General features: G+C 43.7%; 1 protein-coding gene across 6 annotated transcripts in view; it reads left to right on the forward strand.

Annotated features, from left to right (window-relative positions):
• Positions 1 to 1,122: 1,122 nt before the first annotated feature.
• The window catches only part of ZNF527 (zinc finger protein 527), a 25,278-nt gene continuing 7,818 nt past the window's right edge, over positions 1,123 to 18,582 (forward strand). Inside the window, exons 1-4 of one of the 6 annotated variants that reach the window (XM_032248978.1) lie at positions 1,124 to 1,724; positions 5,365 to 5,438; positions 11,661 to 11,777; positions 12,786 to 12,881. In XM_032248978.1, coding sequence (XP_032104869.1) covers positions 11,714 to 11,777; positions 12,786 to 12,881 — 160 coding nt within the window. In that variant the 5' untranslated portion in view covers positions 1,124 to 1,724; positions 5,365 to 5,438; positions 11,661 to 11,713. Of the gene's footprint in view, positions 1,725 to 5,362; positions 5,439 to 7,213; positions 7,444 to 11,660; positions 11,788 to 12,785; positions 12,882 to 18,582 lie in introns of those variants that run through there. The other 5 variants (XM_032248977.1, XM_032248980.1, XM_032248979.1 and 2 more) reach the window with 5 other exon arrangements.

The following is an 18,582-nucleotide window of genomic DNA, read 5'->3' on the forward strand; positions in this document are numbered from 1 at the left end:
CTCAGCCTCCTGAATAGCTGGGATTACAGGCACGCGCCACCATGCCCAGCTAATTTTTTGTAGTTTTAGTAGAGACGGGGTTTCACCGTGTTGACCAGGATGGTCTCGATCTCTTGACCTCGTGATCCACCCGCTTCGGCCTCCCAAAGTGCTGGGATTACAGGCTTGAGCCACCGCGCCCGGCCGGAAGAACTGTTTAATGTAATTGTCAAGTACCAAACCACAATTATCATCCAAAGAACACTGAACTTGTAAATTTCCCCATTAAAGCAACCTATTACATGTTTGTAGAGCCCTTTAAAAAATTGTCTGATTTCTTCTGAAAGTAATAAAGCCCAATTTCACAGAGTTAAACAGTAATCAGTTCTACCCACACTCCTTTTGTAGAAGATTCTCTGGCCTTAGCCATCAGAGGGCTCTCTGTGGCAGGGGATTGGAGGATGTATTCTCCAAGGATGCATTCTCAAGAACTTCCCCTTGCTTCCACATAAGAATCTTGACTTACTAGGATATTGACATGGGTGCACTTTTCAGTATTTCAGGGACTAAAGATGGGGAAGAATGCTGCTTTAGTCTGGATCTTTCACTCAGGGGCTCACATTCTTGTCCTGACTGTGGGCAGTTTTCTTAAAGTTGGGCCCTAAAGTTGTAGATTGAAAAGGTGGAAACAACAGCAGGAGGAACGCCAGGGCTTTCAGCTACCAAACTGCTTACGGTTTTGGTGCATCCTAATGAAATCTAATTACCCTTCTGTGACTGGCATCACATTAGGTGCAGGCAGAGATGGGATATACAAATGAGGATACCAGGCTGGGCGTGGTGGCTCACCCTATGGTCCCCGCACTTTGGGAGGCCGAGGCGGGCGGACAGCTAGAGGCCAGGCGTTTCAGATCAGCCTGGTCAACATAGGGAAATACCTTCTCTACTAAAAAATACAAAAATTAGCCGGGCATGGTGGCGAGCGCCTGTAGTCCCAGCTACGCGGGAGGCTGAGGCACTAGAATCGCTTGAACCCGGGAGACCGTGGTTGCAGTGAGCCGAGATCGCGTCACTGCACTCCAGTCTGGGCGACAGAATGAGACTCCGTCTAAAAAAAAAAAAAAAAAAAAAAAAAGATACCACAGACTCCGCCCACGGCAGGAGACGAGGTAGAGACCGGGAGACAGTCAGATACACACATAGGATCAGTGGTATCCTTACAGTAACAGAAACGGTCACCCCCCAATGTCACCCACGGTATCTCTCACCTACAATCACGGGACGTGATGTAAAATACAGAAGCACCCTGCACTGACAGAATCCGTTGCTTCTTTCGTGTGCAAGCACAAAGGTGTGCAGCAACAGTCACACGAACCGCCACACCCGAGCATTCTCTTGCGCGCAGCTTGGCCACTTTGCTCCACACAGCAGCTCACCGTCCCTCGAGCGCCCGGGAGCGTCCATAGCCCTCTCCCGTATCTGCGCTGCTGGCGCAGGCGCGCAGTGGGGGGGGCCGCGGGGTCCTCTGGGAGATGTAGTTCAGCGATGACGGCCGTGGCGCAAAGCGTTCTGGGGCTCGTGGTTCGCGGGGTCCGTGGGGAACTTGGTGTCGCTGGTTCAGATCTCGCAGAGCTCAGAGTCCTGCACGCCTGTCCTCGTCTCGCTCCTCCTCGCGGAGAATTCTGGGAGGTGACGTCGCGGGTCTCGGTCGCGGGGCCCGTTTGCAGAGCCCGCGGCGCCGGGAGGTGAGTGGGGCCGGGCCCCGGGCGAGAGCGGGAGGTCAAGGGCGGGCTCCGGCCGCGCCAGGGATGGGAACCCGGCAGACGCCGCTGGGGAGGCCGTATTTCACTGTGTTACTGTGTATAACTATGTGACACCTTGTGGGTGTGACAGAATGTGATCTTGTGTTACTGGGTGTGTGCGCGAGTGCGCGCGCGCCCGCTAGTGTGTGACTGTAAGCATCTGGGTCTAGGGGTGAAACTGTGAATATGTTTGTGCGTGACTACCTTTGCAGGTGTAGCTGTGTATGAGTTTGTGAGAGACTGGGGTGTGACATTATGTGTTTGTGTGAATGCATGTGTGTGGTTATGTGACCACCTGTTTCTGCAGATACAACTGCGTTTGAATGTGTGTGACAGCAAGTGTGATTGTGCAACTATGACCATCTGTCCCTGCAGGTATAGTTTTCTATGGGTAATTGTGACAAGATGTGTGGCTTGTGTGATATGCTACTGTGTGTGTGATTGCGTGTGATTGTTTATCTCTGTTGGTGGAATTGTGTGTGACCATCTGTCTTTGTGCTTATGTGGCTGGCTGTGTATTGTGTGAGATTATGGTTGTGTTTGTGCGACTGTGTATCTGCTTGTGATTGGGTGAGAATTTGTGTGTGTATATGAGATTGTGGGATTGATGTATGAAACACAGAAATATTAAAATTGCCCAAGTTCACACCGTTAACAAGTGACAGCACCAGAACTCAAACCCAAGCAGTTCAGTTCTAGAGGTCTCACTTTTTTTTTTCCCTGGAGATAGGGTCTCACTCTGTCAAACAGGCTGGAATGCAGTGGTGTGATTGTAGCTCACTGCAGCCTTGACCTCTTGGGCTCAAGCAACCACCTGCCTCAACCTCCCAAGTAACTGGGACCATAGGCGTGTGCCACCGTGCCTGCCTAATTGTTTTTATTTTTATTTTTTGTAGCGACTTCGTACCATATTGCCCAGGCTGGTCTGAAACTTGGGCTCAAGCAGTCCTCCCACCTTGGCCTCCCAAAGTGTTGAGGTTATAGGCCTGAGCCACTGTGTCCAGCTGTGTCCAGCCAAGTTCTTCCTTTTAATTACTAAACTCACTTGTTCTTTCCCACATTGAGAGGGTGAAAAATGGTTGCCCTGGGTTTTGAGGAGTTTGGAAAAGATGTTCCGGTCTTGGAATAGGAACTTGCAGAACATGGGAACTTAACATGGTTTCTTCCTTCGGTTCCCTTGTGAGTGACAGGCCTCAGTCTAAAAACATTGTAGTGAGGCCATCCTCAAATTAGCTGCTTCTGGGGGAGAGAAGCCCAACCTGAAAGCCCAGTCTTCCTCTCCTTAGGTTATTGAGTTTGAGATTTTAGCTTTATCCTTGTCAAAACTCTTCCATGTTTGGTGCTGAGAGTCTGGACCCATGGCTGTTTTTCTGATGTACCAGGTGTGCTGAGTTTTTTATTTTGACCTTCTCAGTTGATAAATAAAAATATTCTCAGCCAGGCACAGTGGCTTACGCCTGTAATCCCAGCACTTTGGGAGGCTGAGGCGGGTGGATCACCTGGGTCAGAAGTTCGAGACCAGCCTGGCCAACATGGTGAAACCCCATCTCTACTAAAAATACAAAAATTAGCTGGGTGTGGTGGCACATGCCTGTAATCCCAGCTATGTGGGAGGCTGAGGCAAGAGAATCGCATGAACCTGGGAGGCAGAGGTTGCAGTGAGCTGAGATTACGCCATTGCACACCAGCCTGGGGGACAAGAGTGAGACTTTATCTCAAAAAAAAAAAAAAGAATAATATTTCATTTCCAAATGTGTGTAGAATCCAAGCAGGAAAAAGGGTGGTACTTTTCTGCCCCAGGTGTTGGCTCATACAATCTTGACCGTGGAAAAGAATGTTTCTGAGAGATGGATTAACTTGGCCGAGGTCATGCAGCCATTGAGGGAAAGAGTGGATCAACCTGGGTCTGGGTGCTACGTAAAAACAAAGTTCTGGCCGGGCGCGGTGGCTCACGCCTGTAATCCCAGCACTGTGGGAGGCCGAGGCGGGTGGATCACGAGGTCAAGAGATCGAGACCATCCTGGTCAACATGGTGAAACCCCGTCTCTACTAAAAATACAAAACATTAGCTGGGCATGGTGGCGCGTGCCTGTAATCCCAGCTACTCAGGAGGTTGAGGCAGGAGAATTGCCTGAACCTGGGAGGTGGAGGTTGCGGTGAGCCGAGATCGCGCCATTGCAAAAAAAAAAAAAAAAAAAAACAACAAAGTTCTTTTTCATCATACCTTCCTTTAGCGACGAATGGCTCATTTCAAACTTAGAAATATATTGCCCAAGAGATACACAGCTATCAGAACAAAACAAACTGAACTTTCTTTTACAGGCCTGACTTAAGGCTTCTGCTCCAAGATGCTAAGAAGACTGCATTGATTCTCTTCTCAGGTTGCAGAAGCTTTTTGTTGTTGTTGTTGAGACGGAGTCTCGCTCTGTCACCCAGGCTGGAGTACAGTGGCGTGATCTCGGCTCATTGCAACCTCTGCCTTCCAGGTTCAAGTGATTCTCCTGCCTCAGCCTCCCAAGTACCTGGGACTACAGGCACGCGTCACCATGCCCAGCTAATTTTTTGTATTTTTAGTAGAGACGGGGTTTCACCATGTTGGCCAAGATGGTCTTGATCTCTTGACCTTGTGATCCACCCTCCTCAGCCTCCCAGAGTGCTGGGATTACAGACGTGACCCACCGCACCCAGCCCAATTTATTTATTCATTTATCTAATATTTTTGAGCACCTACAATGATTTGGTGTTGTTTTGTCATTAGAATACACCAGTGAACCAAATAAAACCTAGCTCTCTTGGATCTTATAATCTTGTATGGGAAGAGAAACAATAAAGAAACAAAACCGTATGTAACATGTCCAGTGGCTAAGAAGAAAAATAATTTGGCCGGGCACGGTGGCTCCTGCCTATGATCCTAGCGCTTTGGGAGGCTGAGGGGAGGATCACCTGAGGTCAGGAGTTCAAGACCAGCCTGGCCATCATGGTGAAACCCCATTTTTTTTTTAAAAAAAAAAAAAGAAGAAGAAAAATAATTCAGGGTAAAGAAAAAGGGAGTACCTGGAACAGGGGTTCTCTTTAGGTAGAATTTTCAGGGAAGTCCCTCTGATGAATTGACACTTGAAGGAAGATAGGAGTAGAGAGGAGTGGGCCATGCTGGTGTCTGGGAGAAGAAGGTTCCAGGCAGAAGGAGAAGCCACAACTCTGAAGGAGGGGTGTACACGGTGTTTGGGTAATAGCAGAAAACCTGTGTGCTGGAGTGCGGTGAGCAAGGGGGAGAAGGGTAGGAAATTAGGTCACAGGCGCAGCCAGGGACCAGATCATTAACCACCTTGTTGGCCGCAGGACAGATTTTGGATTTTGTTGAGTTCAGGCTATGTGTCCTTAATATAAGTCAAGACTTATGTTGTCAAGTTCAGCATTATAACTTGACTTATAAGTCAAGTTCAGCGTTGACTCCCTCACCCCTCCCCAGATCTTGGAAAAGGTGAGGCTGGCCATGTAGGGAGGAGAAGGGGCAGTAGCTCTATTTTTGTGAGTCTCGGGCCAACAACACGTCACTGTTTCTTCCTTAACTCTCCCTTCTCAGGACTTTGTTCTTCTTCAGAAGAGAAAACTGAAGAAGGAGGAATGGCCGTGGGACTTTGTAAAGCCATGTCCCAGGTAAGCTGATCTTTCACTTTGTTTTCAGCCATTTGACCTCATCTTTCAGGACTTTGGGACCACAAGGAAAGTCATGAATAGCCCAATGAACACCTGCTTCACTTTTCTCTGTACACCTTTTGTTCATATAATCCTTCTGGAAGACATTAACTGTCTTTTTTTCTCAGCGTTATGCTCAAATGTGTGATGGGGCAGAGCTATCCTATTTAGATGAATGGTGATTTGTTGAGTTGGCCATGAGTGCAAGTGAAATAAGGGATAGAGTTGGATTACCGAGTGACCTATTAAATAGGGAGGCCGAGGATGACCTCTCTGAGGACATGATATTTAGCAAAGTAAAACTTCAGTGAAAGTAGCAAGTAAGTTTTGTGGCGATCTGGGGAGAGCTTTAAAAGAAGGAGTACAAAGTTATTATGGTGGGAATGTGCTTGGTGTGTTCCAGGAATAGCAATGAGTCTGTCCTGGGAGGGAAATGAGCACTGTGATGTCAGAGCTATAGCTGGGGACCAAATCAGGTAGGTCTTTACAAGTCAGCTTAGAGCTGTAAATTATCTGCACTTTGAATTTTATTCTAAGTGTGAAGAACAGCCATTGGAACATTTGTGATCTGATTTGATTTATGCCTTAAAATGAAAACAGATAGCAGAGAAGTAAAGGTGGGAGCAAGGAGGCCAGTTAGGAGACTTAAATAATCCAGATGGGAGGTGATAGTGGCCTGAACCGTGGTGGTGGCATTGGAGTAGGGAGACTCTGGGTATACAATGGAGATAGAAAATGCGGGTTGAGGCCGGGTGTGGTGGCTCAAGCCTGTAATCCCAGCACTTTGGGAGGCCGAGGCGGGTGGATCACGAGGTCAAGAGATCGAGACCATCCTGGTCAACATGGTGAAACCCCGTCTCTACTAAAAATACAAAACATTAGCTGGGCATGGTGGCGCGTGCCTGTAATCCCAGCAACTCAGGAGGCTGAGGCAGGAGAATTGCCTGAACCCGGGAGGCGGAGGTTGCGGTGAGCCAAGATCGCGCCATTGCACTCCAGCCTGGGTAACAAGAGCAAAAAAACTCCGCCTCAAAAAAAAAAAAAAAAAAAGAAAATGCGGGTTGATCAAGGATTAGTTGCGGTGTGTGAGAGGAGGAAAGAAGTCAGCACGACTACAGAGGTTTTTGGCTAGGCAGCTACATGAATGGGCATGCCATTTACTGAGCTGGAAAGACAGTGTGAAGTGAGATGGACATCAGTAATTGAGTTCTGGATATATTTAGAGACCTTTTGGATATCCAAATGGAATGCTGATCATACATCTGGAGTCAGGACTAGAGATGTGAATTTGAGAGTCCTCAGTGTTTTTTCTTTTCTTTTCTTTTCTTTTTGAGATGACATCTCACTCTGTCACCAGGCTGGAGTGCAGTGGCGCTATCTCGGCCCACTGCAACCTCCGCCTCCTGGGTTCAAGTGATTCTGCTGCCTCAGCTCCCCGAATAGCTGGGACTACAGGCACGCACCACTATGCCAGCTAATTTTTGTATTTTTAGTAGAGACGGGTGTCACCATATTGGCCAGGATGGTCTCGATCTCCTGACCCTGTGATCCGCCCACCTTGGCTTCCCAAAGTGCTGGGATTACAGGGGTAAGCCACTGAACCCGGCCATCTGCACCCAGCTGTCATTAGTGTATTTAAAGCATGAGACAGAATGAGATTATCTTCAGGGCAAGGCTGTGGTGAATGTAGAGAGGAAAGAGGTGGAAGGACTGAGTTTAGGATGTTCAATATTTAGAGGCACACAAGAGGAGGAACCAGCGAAAGAGATTGAGAAGAGCTGATGTAAAAGGAAAACCAGAAGAGTGTGGGCTCTGGAAGTGAAGAGTCAGTGTTTCAAGGATGGATGATCAACTGAGTTAAGCTCTTCTGAGAGGCTGAAGAAGATGAAGACTGACAATTTGTTAACATGAGATGCTCTTGACAATAACTACTTCATGGAGTAACTAGGATGAAGACATCATCGTGGTGGGTTTAAGGGAGAATGGAGGCTGGCTGTGGTGGCTTATGGCTGTAATCCCAGTAATTTGGGGGGTCAAGATGGTGGGACCATCACCTGAGCCCAGGAATTCAAGAGCAGCTATGTATGTAGGGCAACATAGGGAGACTCCATCTCTAAAAAAATCTTTAAAAACTAAGATCCAAAAACAGCCCGGCATGGTGGCAGTTGCCTATGGTCCCAGCTGCTTGGGAGACTGAGGTGGGAGGATCGCTTGAGCCCAGCAGTTGGAGACAGCAGGGAGCTATGATTGTGATGCCGCATTCCAGCCTGTGCAACAGAAACAGAGTGAGACCCTGTTTCTAAAAAAAAAAAAATCCAGGTGTGGTGGCTCACGCCTGTAATCCCAGCATTTTGGGAAGCCAAGGCAGGTGGATCGCCTGAGGTCAGGAGTTCAAGACCAGCCTGGCCAACAAGATGAAACCTCATCTCTATTAATAATACAAAAATAGCCAGGCATGGTAGCACATGCCTGTAATCCCAGCTACTCAGGAGGCTGAGACAGGAGAATTGCTTGAACCCAGGAGACAGAGGTCGCAGTGAGCCGAGATCGTGCCATTGCACTCCAGCCTGGGCGACAAGAGTGAAACTCCGTCTCCAAAAAAAAAACCAGGCAGAAAAAAGAGAATGGAAAATGAGGAAGGTGAGAGCAAAGACAGTTAATTTAGACTTACAATAGTGTACCAGTAGGCACATGTGACTACTCCAAATTGTGATATGCTATAAGTACAAAGTATATACCAGATTTTGAAGATTCAGTACAAAAAAGAATGTAAGCTATATGATTAATTTTTTATATTGATTACATGTTGAAATGATAATGTTGTAGATATCTTGGGTTAAATAAAAATGATATTTTTTAATATATTTTTTCTTGTGTCCACTGGAAAGTTTCAAATGACATGTGTGGCTCAAATATTTCTGGTGGATCACACCGGTTTAGACAACTCATCAGAAGACTTTTGTTATTAAGAGGAGTAGAGAAGCCGGGCGCGGTGGCTCACGCCTGTAATCCCAGCACTTTGGGAGGCCGAGGCGGGCGGATCACGAGGTCAAGAGATCGAGACCATCCTGGTCAACGTGGTGAAACCCCGTCTCTACTAAAAATACAAAAAATTAGCTGGGCATGGTGGCACGTGCCTGTAATCCCAGCTACTCAGGAGGCTGAGGCAGGAGAATTGCCTGAACCCAGGAGGCGGAGGTTGCGGTGAGCCGAGATCGCGCCATTGCACTCCAGCCTGGGTAACAAGAGCGAAACTCCATCTCAAAAAAAATAAAAAATAAAAAAAAAATAAAGAGGAGTAGAGAAATAGGATAATCCCTAGAGTGAGATCATGGAAGGGGATTTATTTATTTATTTTTCTATGCATTTATTTACAAGATGGGAGATATTACATCAGCTTTTTTGTTTATTGGAATGAGCCAGTAAAGTGAAAATAGTTGGGAGTACAAGGGAGAGAGGTGAAAATGTCTTTAGGTGGGCAAGTGGAGGGACTGGTCTTCGAAGCCTAGAGTTTTATCCGTAGTCACGGAGGGAAGACAGAAGATACAGGTAACAGTACAGATACAGAAGTGTACGGACATGTGGTGGCGGGAGGGTGAGAATGTTCAAAGTGAGAACTGGATGAGTGGAGGGTGGTTTGAGAAAGAGTTATGAAATAGTTACCAGGAGGGGGGAGAGTGAATTTATTAGAGAGGCGTAGTAGAGTGGTTTTGCAGTGCTTTTGAGGACTCTCTGGCCATCTTCGAGAAGTACTTTGTGTCAACATGTTTTATCAGTCAGGGTTCTAGCAAGGCAATCAAAAGGCGACTATTTACAAGATATTATCAGGACATAGAGAAACTATGAAAGATCATGCTGTACTCCAGAGCTCATAACAGCATAACCTCTTACTAACCCTAGACCTGAAACCAGAGACAGAGAGCTAGGTTGTGGGGCGGGGGGGCCCTGACAAGTGCTCTGAGCTTTGATTGAAAGACAACACCCAGGGTGACGCTCCCACCCAGGGAGGGAGCCAGGAGAATAAGTATTTTGTCTGCCTTACCTTCCTTTCATCTCTTGCTTGTGGCTGAACCCAACAGAATATGGGATAGGACAGGGGAGTTGATTGATGTAGTCAGCCTCCTAGGACTCAGAGGAGGGTCGAGGGGCACTTGGAAGTTATATGACACTACGTAGTTGGGTAATTTTTTTCCCTAGACACATTCAGCTGTATTTTCACTATGTAGAATAACCATATTTTGTATTTCTTTTTTTTTAGTTGAGATGGAGTCTCACTCTGTCACCCAGCTGGAGTGCAGTGGCACAATCTCCACTAATTGCAGCCTCCTCCTCCCAAGTTCAAGCAATTCTCATGCCTCAGCCTCCTGATTAGTTGGGACTACAGGTGCAAACCATCATGCCCAGCTAATTTTTGTATTTTTAGTAGAGACAGGGTTTCACCATTTTGGCCAGGCTGGTCTCAAACTCCTGACCTCAGGTGACCCACCTGCCTTGGCTTCCCAAAGTGCTGGGATTACAGGCGTGACCTCCTGTGCCCAGCCTGATAGTTAAGAGAACATACTGTACAGGCTGGAACCCTATCATTTTTAAGCACTGAATATTCTTCCTTCATATGGGTGTTTTATAGGAAACATCACCATTTATTCCCTGAGTAGCAAATATGTTGGGGGAAGCAGCAATGGAGGAATAAACTGGTTATAAATAATGTATAAAAGAAATCAGGAACAATAAACTTCAGAAGGCCGTGGAGGCCTCTAGGGAGGAAGGCCTCTCTATGCCAGCATGTTCTCAGGAACAGAGTGACCCAAGCTCTGATATTCTAAACATAGTGCCCACGGACATAACACTCCCTTGAAGCACTGGAATGTAAGCAGACATCTAGGCTCCTTGCTAAGCCTGCTCCCACCAGCTGCACTGTCTGTTGATGAGCATATGCTTTTAGTTCTACAGAAACTCACATAAACCGCCACTGCTATGAATTTTATGTTTGATGCACAGCCTCCCTTCACCAATTCACCCTGCCACCTGTACCATGGATAAAAGTGACCGTGTTCAATAAATATTGTGGAAACCAGAGGTCGGGCCTTCACTGCCTTCAGTAAAAAGTGATGGTCCTCTGGTCCCACTTTCATTCTTAATCTTTTCCTCATTCCTTTGTCACCACTGAACTCCAGGTACCCATGGGTGGGGTGTGGGGCTGGTTCCCTACACAAATATTTACTGAGAGTTTATAATGTGATCAGTTTTATAATAGACGCTGGATATATATCCACTTATAAAACAAATAGCCTTCCCGTCATGCAGCCTACAGTTCACTGCTGTAGCCTCAACTGTATTTTTGAGCATGTAAGTTTTTTCCAGATTTTTTGCATAACCTTCCCATGAAAATTCTGTCTAAGTCGCTTCACATGTACCTCATTATTTCTTCAGGATATGTTCCTGGACGTTTCTCCTTACATGTAAAGTCTAAATTTCAGGCCACACCCTTTTGTTAAACCCCAATTCAAGGCCTTTCTCCTATTCTGCTCCATCTAATGTCTCAATTTGGGGAATATAAAGGAATCCCCCATGTAAGATTTTCTTTATACTTAGTATACGTAACATACAGTTTGGTCTTTCCTGTTTCTTGTTATAAGCTATTTTTGTGTTCATATGTCTTTTTTTACAAAAATGTAAAATTTTCTTTCTTTTTTTTTGAGTTGGAGTCTCACTCTGTCACTTAGGCTGGAGTGCAGTGGCGAGATCTCAGCTCTCTGCAACCTCCGCCTCCCTGGTTCAAGGGATTCTTCTGCCTCAGCCTCCTAAGCAGCTGGGATTACAGGCATGCGTTACTATGCCTGGCTAATTTTTGTATTTTTAGTAGAGACGGAGTTTCACCATGTTGGTCAGGCTGGTTCTTGAACTCCTGACCTCTTGATCTGTCCACCTCGGCCTCCCAAAGTGCTGGGATTACAGGCGTGAGCAGCCATGCCCTGCCACAAAAATGTAAGATTTTCAGACGGCGAGTCTGTTTCTAATATTTCTCTTCTCTCAAAGTATTTGACAAACCTTATCATGTAATTGTTCTCCAGTGATTATTTTCCATGCATCACTTAGAGCTTTGAACTGTAGCAGAATTCATCGTTTTAGCTAGTGCTTTATGGGTGTCTGGGCACCTGGTGAACAAGAATTTTTTTATTTCAGGGGTTGGTGACCTTCAGAGATGTGGCACTAGACTTTTCCCAAGAAGAGTGGGAATGGCTGAAGCCATCTCAGAAGGATTTATACAGAGATGTCATGTTGGAGAACTACAGGAACTTGGTATGGCTTGGTAAGGATGTTTCTCCCCCATAATTTAAAAATCTTCCTCTGGGGCATTTTTGCTTCCTCTGTTGAGAATATCTAGGTCATCTTAAAACATCATAAAAGCACTTACTTGCCTTTCTACTTCCCATTCCCAGGAAATGATTTGAAATACATGTATTTTTAACTTTTTAAGTTTCTTAAATTTTAATTAATTAATTAATTTACTTTTGGCAGACGCTCTGACTGCATGAGGTAATTTCATGGAGTTGGAAATGAGTAGTTCCCTTTGCTCTAGAATGGTGGTTTGGAAGAGCAACATCAGCTTGTCCTGGGAATTTGTTAAAATGCAAATTATGAGGCCCCATTCTAGACCTACCAAATCAGCTCTTTAAATGATCCTGATGTCTATTAAAGTTTGAGAGCCACCATAGTTTCTGACTCAGTAGTTCTGGGTTAGGGCCTGAGAATGTGCATTTGTTTTGTTTTGTTTTGAGATGGAGTCTCGCTCTGTCACCAAGCTGGAATGCAGTGGCACGATCTTGGTTCACTGCAACCTCTGCTTCCCGGGTTCAAGAGATTCTCCTGCCTCAGCCTCCTGAGTAGCTGGGACTACAGGCGCACACCACCACACTTAGCTAATTTTTGTACTTTTAGTAGAGATGGGGTTTCACCATGTTGGCCAGTATTTCAGTCTCTTGACCTCATGATCCGTCTGCGTCAGCCTCCGAAAGTGCTGGAATTACAGGTGTGAACCACCGTGCCCGGCCTGAGAATGTGCATTTCTAGTTAGTTCCTAGGTGATGGCTGCAGCTGCTATAAGACCTTGAGAACCACTGGCATGGCAGAAGCTTCATCCTCCTCATCATCCATACAAGTATCATTCCATTCTCTGGCCCATCCTCTAATGTCCATTCTTGCCTGATGATCAAGAGATTGGGTCTGTGTGCTATAACAGCTGTAGCATGTTGATTTGTCTGTCTGTATGTCTGTCTCTTGCTCTCATTTTTCTTCCCCTGTGAACAGGACTCTCCATTTCTAAGCCCAACATGATCTCCTTACTGGAGCAAGGGAAGGAACCATGGATGGTGGAGAGAAAGATGTCACAGGGTCACTGTGCAGGTGAGTGACAGATCGCCAGTCAGGGAGGGCTACTGTAAGGTACTCAACCAAGTAGTAAGTCGGAAACTGTTCCGGGCTTCAGGTGGGATGGGAACTGAAATCTTAGTATGTGCTTCCATAGAAACCTCACCACACCGTGGGTTTTGTTTTCTTTTTCTTTCAATCAAATTATACTCTCTAGTCTTCCTATACCCCCTATCTCAGCCCTTCTCAGCTCTTTTCCTCTGATGGTTAGAATTATATCACACTTCGCCGGGCGCGGTAGCTCAAGCCTGTTAATCCCAGCACTTTGGGAGGCTGAGGCGGGTGGATCACGAGGTCAAGAGATCGAGACCATCCTGGTCAACAAGGTGAAACCCCGTCTCTACTAAAAATACAAAAATTAGCTGGGCATGATGGTGCATGCCTGTAGTCCCAGCTACTCGGGAGGCTGAGAGGCTGAGGCAGGAGAATTGCTTGAACCCAGGAGGCGGAGGTTGCGGTGAGCCGAGATCGCGCCATTGCACTCCAGCCTGGGCAACAACAGCAAAACTCCGTCTCAACAAAAAAAAAAAAAAAAAAAAAAAAGAATTATATCACACTTCTAGATTTCCTTTCGGAGTTTAAATTTTTATCAAAATTATTATCAAAGATATGTATGCACATTATTTTTCTCTTTTCTTTTTTCTTTTTATTTTTTGCCTTCTCTGCACTAGCATGTATGCACATTATTTAAAGAGTCAAGTAGTATTCTTAGGTTGGTGCAAAAGTAATTGCGGTTTTTGGCAAAATAAACGCTAAATTTTTGGCAAAACCAAAACTATCTTTGCAACAACCTATGCAAGGCTTTTTCTCTTAAAAAAGGAATTCTCATTCCTGGTTCTCCAGTTTCCCTCTTCCCAGAGCCATCCACTTCTTTTCTTTTGTAGTTTGTTTTGGTGTTCCCTTCATTTCTCCAAAAATATGTTTATGTTACTACTCTTGATTGTCTCTTCAGGTTGAGTCCTTATTTGATATCTTCTTATAAGAAAATAAGGATTTAGCTCTTTCCTCTCCTGAATCCAACACGTGTACACACACAAATACACACATTTCCCATACCCCATCTTATCAATGTCATAATTTTTATTAAGTCAGTATTCAGGATTTACATTATTACAACCATTTAGTGCTAGTCATCGCTGTGCCGTGAATATGCCAAATTACTTTTTCTGTATACCTTTTTATTTTCCCTGGAGTTAATAATGACTTGGAAATTTTGTCTTTTTTTTTTTTTTGCTTAATTTATATATACACATCCCTAATCCAATTCCTGACTTACCATCAATTGTCTGAATCTCAAAATACTTGGACATATTAGGTGATCCATTGACTTCATCTTCTGGGAGAAATCTCTCCTAGAATCCTCAGATATGCCTCTCTGGACAAATGGCTCATTGTATTTGCATGCAATCAGTTTGGATCATCTGTTTTGATATTCTCTTGTGATTAGATTGAGGTAATGCATTTTTGCAAAGAATGCCACAGAAATAATGCATCATACCAAAGGATGCATAATGTTGATATGTCTTATTATTGGTGATGTTAACTTTGCAAACTTGGTGAAGGTAGTGTCTGCTTTATAAAGCTCTTATTTTTCTATTTGTAATTAATAAATATCTTGTGGGAGATACTTGGAGATTATTCAGTTTCTTCTGTAATTTTTGCCCATTAATTTTAGCATTTATTGCTGGATCTCTTCAACTGTTATTACTGCGGTGTTAACCTAATGTTGATTTTTTCATTTCCCTCTTTTTTTATGTATGTTAATTAGGATTATTCTGTATAAAGAGTTGTTCCTTCCCTTTCATTTACTTATATATTCAATTATACTTATGGATTTTTTTCTAAGAGGTAAATCTAATTTACCTCATCAAATGTAATCACTTCATAAAACTTAAATGGATTTATTTTTGGATTTATGGATTTTTGTTTCTTTCTGTGAAGGAAATCCAGTGAATCATTATTTTGTTTCTCAAATTGTTCCAGCTTTGAATGTTGGAATCTCCTCCACATTGGTTCCTTTGACCTTCTGACACACCCCCACGCATTTTTTGACCACATTCTTCCTTCTTGCACGAGGTATTCCAGGTTCTTTTATTTTCCTTATCCTAGCCTTGGATCAGCCGCTTCTCCAAGGAGCCCTCATGGCTTTTATTGGGAAATGGTGTTTAGAAACCAAAGTCTGGGTGCTAGGTGTGCTCTAGGCTACTGGGATGTCACTGCTTCTGGCCCTTATGGCAGCTAAAGCTAGGAAACATGTACATAGATAGATTTATACACACACCCCTGTATTTATTTCTGCCTCTATCTTTTTTTCATTTCTTGTTACCTCTATCTTTTTATGTATGAAAACTATCAGTTTTATTAATAACTTGATTTCTAGTCCTGCTTTACAGAGTTTATTGTAGCCTTCCTCCTTTACTTATTTGTAATTTCTTTTTCTGATAATGAGAAAAAATATATATACCTATTTGTTCAGTTTTAGTATACACATAAAGTAGTTTCAGAATTTCTAACCTATTTCTCTGTGAGAAACAAATTTACCAACTAGATTTAGGTATTTGCGTATAGTATTTTTTTGTTTTAGTCTTACAGTATTCAGTCAAAATACTATTTCCAAAATTACTTAGGTTAGTTATTTAGGTTCACTTGTTACTGCTTTGTTGTTTGTTTGTTTGTTTTGAGATGGAGTCTCACTCTCGCTCTCGCTCTGTCACCAGGCTGGAGTGCAGTGGCGCGATCTTAGCTCACTGCAGCCTCTGCCTCCCAGATTCAAGCGATTCTCCTGTCTCCGGAGTAGCTGGGACTACAGGCACATGCCACTGTGCCCAGCTAATTTTTGTATTTTTAGTAGAGACAGGGTTTCACCATGTTGGCCAGGGTGGTCTTGATCTCTTCACCTCATGATCTGCCCACATCAGCCTCCCAAAGTGCTGGGATTACAAGTGTGAGCCTCCGCTCCTGGCCCATTTACTACTGCTTATGTTCTATTTTGCAGTCATCCTGGATTTATTTATATGAGGAGCAGTGTGCTATGATACATTTTGCATTTTGCTTTTATCACTTAACAGGAAATCACTTTGTATTAATTCATGAAGATCTTCCTCTTTTTTTTTTTTTTTTTTTGAGACAGAGTCTCACTTGGTCACCCAGGCTAGAGTGCAGTGGCACAATTGTGGTTCACTGCAACCTCCGCCTCACAGGTTCAAGCAATTCTCCTGCCTTAGCCTTCTGAGTAGCTGGGACTATAGGCATGTGCCACCACACCTGGCTAATTTTTGTATTTTTAGTAGAGATGGGGTTTCACCATGTTGGCCAGGCTGGTTTCAAACTCCTGACCTCAAATGATCTGCCCTCTTTGGCCCCCCAAAGTGCTGGAATTGCAGGCAGGAGCTGCTGCACCGGTCATTCATACGTAGTTTTACAAGGAATTGCCAGATTCCCCTCCAGAAAAGTTGTCTTAGTTTTTTTTCTGCTGTAACAAATTCACACACTTTTAGTGGCTAATAGAACACAAGTTTATTATAGCTCTGATGGTCAGAAGTAAAAAGTAGGTCTTACAAAACTAAAATCAAGATGTCAGCAGCCTGCATTCCTTCCTAAGGCCATATGGGAGAATCTGTTTCCTTGATTTTTTTGTTTTCTTTCATTTTTTTCTTTTTCTTTTTTTGTTTTTTGTTTTTTGAGATGGAGTTTTGCTCTGTCACCCAGGCTGGAATGTAATGGTGGGATCCTGGCTCATTGCAACCTCCGCCTCCAGGGTTCAAGCAATTTTCCCACCTCAGCCTCCTGAGTAGGTGGGATTACAGGCACCCACCACCATGCCCAGCTAATTTTTGTATTTTTAGTAGAGACAGCATTTTGCCATGTTGTCCAGGCTGGTCTCAAACTCCTGGCTTCAGGTGATCTACCTGCCTTGGCCTCCCAAAATGCTGGGATGACAGGTGTGAGCCACCACACCCAGTCAATTTTTAATGCTTTCTTTATGGTCTTTACTCGTCCTTTTACTTTCAACTTTTTTGAATAACTTTAAGTATAGGGCTTATATGCAATACAGATTCGAGTTTTACTTTATAAACCAATCTGATTATCTTTTTATTTTAATAGGTGAAAGTCTAATTACATTTTTGATAAATTTGGGCTTAATTCTATATATTGTCTCTATAGTTATTTTTATTTTTATTTTCTGGGTTTTATAGTTTTTAAAAAATACTTTCAGGTTGGGTGCAATGGCTCATGCCAGCACTCTGGGAGGCTAAGGTGGGAGGATCACTTGAGGTCAGGAGTTCAAGACCAGCCTGGCCAACATGGCGAAACCCATTTCTATTAAAAATACAAAAATTAGCCAGGCATGGTGGTGCGTGCCTATAATCCCAACTACTCGGGAGGCTGAGACGAGAATCTCTTGAATCAGGGAGGCAGAGGTTGCGGTGAGCCGAGATCGTGCCATTGCACCCCAGCCTGGGCCACAGAGCAAAACTCCATCTCAAAACAGAAAAACAAATCCTTTCACATGCATGTTTTTCTAATTGTTGTTCTGTCATACAATACTGTAGTTTTTATAATAGGAAGCTCTTTCTTTTGCTCTAGTGTTTACATTTATGGTTCTAATCCTGTTTCCTTAGACAGTATTTATTCCTTCTATACTTGATTGGCCAGCTGTACAAAATACCATTTGATTCATATCTGTTACAGATGGGTCAATAAGTAGGCTTATTTTACTGTCCACCCACTCCTCTCCTTGTCTTCCAAAAGTTTGTTAGTTGTATGCTTTTTATGTCAAGGCGTATTACATTTACATGCTGTTCTGTTACATGCGTCCTTACCTTTCATTTAGTCTTAGTTCTGCAGTTAAATACATTCACTGTTTTCCACCAGTTGTCTATCCTGTTCTCTAGAAGTTTCCTCAAAAAGGACTCATGCAAACAATGTCTCCCTGTAAGTTTCTTAAAGTATAGTATTGTTGAATATTGTTATGTCTGTTGTCAGCTTGATATTTTTCCATTATGTGTAAGTGGCTTTATATTTGGTTCTGGTCTGCCTGATGATTCTTTAATTTTAAAATTACTTTGTTAGAGCACGTCTCAATCTTGACCATTTTGGGTCACCTTTTACTGAGACACGTGACCTTCCGAATAAAGAGTCAAGATTTTATTTCCAGAAATATTTTTTGTTTTTTCTTTTGAAAAAGTTAAAAATACAAAAAAGTATAGAGAATGACATAACAAATTTCCCCAGTACTCACCACCCCCAGAATTGACTGTTGTTAATGTTTTGACACATTTTTACTTTTTGATAAAAGAGATAAACCATTTTAAGCATAAGTTTTCTTCTTTCCCAATTCTTAGTTCCCTTTCCCTCATCTACCTCTTGCTCTTAGAAGCAACAACAGTCTAATTTTTTTTTTAGAGATGGGTTTTCACCATGTTGGCCAGGATGGTCTCGATCTCTTGACCTTGTGATCCGCCCGCCTTGGCCTCCCAAAGTGCTGGGATTACAGGCGTGAGCCACTGTGCCCAGCCTCACAACAACAGTCTTGAATTCAGTGTATGTCCTTCCAGTTAATTTAAAAAATATTTTTGGTAAACATTTATGAAAAATATTTTTTACTTTTTTATAGGTAGCAGTCTTTTCATTTTGTTTTGCAACTTGCTTTTTTTTTTTTTTTTTTTTTAGACGG

Source organism: Sapajus apella, unplaced genomic scaffold (genome assembly GCF_009761245.1).
Source record: "Sapajus apella isolate SASKATOON/1434 unplaced genomic scaffold, GSC_monkey_1.0 scaffold68, whole genome shotgun sequence".
Taxonomy (NCBI): domain Eukaryota; kingdom Metazoa; phylum Chordata; class Mammalia; order Primates; family Cebidae; genus Sapajus; species Sapajus apella.